Here is a 1368-nt window from a genome sequence, read left to right as displayed (position 1 = left end):
TCCAAACCTACAAGGGCCATAGGGGTTGTTACAAGCTATACGGATTAACAAATAGAATGATCAAAATACAATTAGTATTCACAAATCATAAAACCAAGTTAACCACCCTGATTGTGGACATCTGGAGATTCATGGACCACAGGATGCAATTAATATTCCTCATTGCTTAGAATTCAAGAAGTCAGGCAGCATTGAATCTTCATTCTTAGCTAACTTGCATCACTCAGTTGTGTTCAATATGCTTAAAGTAAGAACCTCATTCTTCCTTAGAAAATCATATGACTTCTATGAAATGCCAGTTCGTATATTGAAGTGAATCTGCTGTACACACACCTTTACTTGTATCAACAGATAGTTATTTCTTTATAACAAACCTCATGCAATAAACATTTATTCCTTACGATGCGGGTCAACTCTCCCTCCCAATGCGACTATAAATGATCAGAGACTCTCCTTTCTCTTTCTCACTTCTCTCCCTTCTGCAGTGAGCATCAGACTCACCTTTGCTCTCCTCTCTTCATCTTTAATGTACCTGAAGCCATGAGAACAATGAAGATATTCATATTCATTGCCATAACCATGGCTTTAGTTATCTCTCTTACAACCTCCACCACCATCAATTGGAAAAAAGAAGTGCAGGAGCAGAAGCAGACAGAGCCATCAGTTAAGAGTTACGATACCGCAAAGAAACCCATTTCATCAGTGAAAAGGGTAAGTCGTTTTCTTGCTGAAACAAAGAACCCAAATGCTGCAGATCATTGCCACAAGGATAATGATGTTTGCTATGAAGAAGGAAAGAACGCAACAACTTGCTGCAACAACAAATGTGTGGATTTGAAGAGCGATTCAAGTAACTGCGGAGCTTGCAAGACCAAGTGCAGCTATACACGTACATGTTGTGATGGTGAGTGTGTGGATCTATCGTTCGACAAGAGACACTGTGGAGATTGCTCCAAGAAATGCATGAATGGAGGGTATTGTACATATGGGATGTGCGATTACGCTTAGTTCCTTTTCGTGGGTCTCTTAATTTACTGTTACAGAATCGTCATTCATTTCTTATAGAATAAAAGACCACCTGCTTCTTCTTGTGGTGATATCCTATCCGTTGAACATATGATTACTTTGATTTCTTGTTGCCTAAAAGGCTCCTTTTAATGTAATTCGTAATGTATTGGAGAGTTCTAAGTAATACATATTCATACTTAATTATGATAGCTAGATTAATAACTCTCTGTAGAACTAAGCTCTATGTTGCTCGAGGTATTTGAGTACTTATACCCAACTTATATTCTTCTATAGGTCATCAAATTGATTATAATTTAATGGTGTATAGGGTCCTATGAGAGAGTCCGATGTAAATTTTAG

The 1368-nt window shown here is 37.8% G+C and overlaps 1 protein-coding gene across 1 annotated transcript; it reads left to right on the top strand.

The window, feature by feature from the left end:
* The first annotated feature begins 478 nt into the window (after window positions 1–478).
* Window positions 479–1368, top strand: LOC149002775 (stigma-specific STIG1-like protein 1). Its single transcript, XM_089137987.1, has one exon. The coding sequence runs from the start codon at window positions 541–543 to the stop codon at window positions 1006–1008; it is 468 nt and encodes a 155-aa protein (XP_088994113.1). The 5' UTR covers window positions 479–540; the 3' UTR covers window positions 1009–1368.

This window comes from Hakea prostrata, chromosome 10, assembly GCF_041222555.1.
Source record: "Hakea prostrata isolate BN-2017 chromosome 10, UWA_Hpros_2, whole genome shotgun sequence".
In the NCBI taxonomy this organism is placed as follows: domain Eukaryota; kingdom Viridiplantae; phylum Streptophyta; class Magnoliopsida; order Proteales; family Proteaceae; genus Hakea; species Hakea prostrata.
This window is presented reverse-complemented; position numbering and strand designations above follow the sequence as displayed.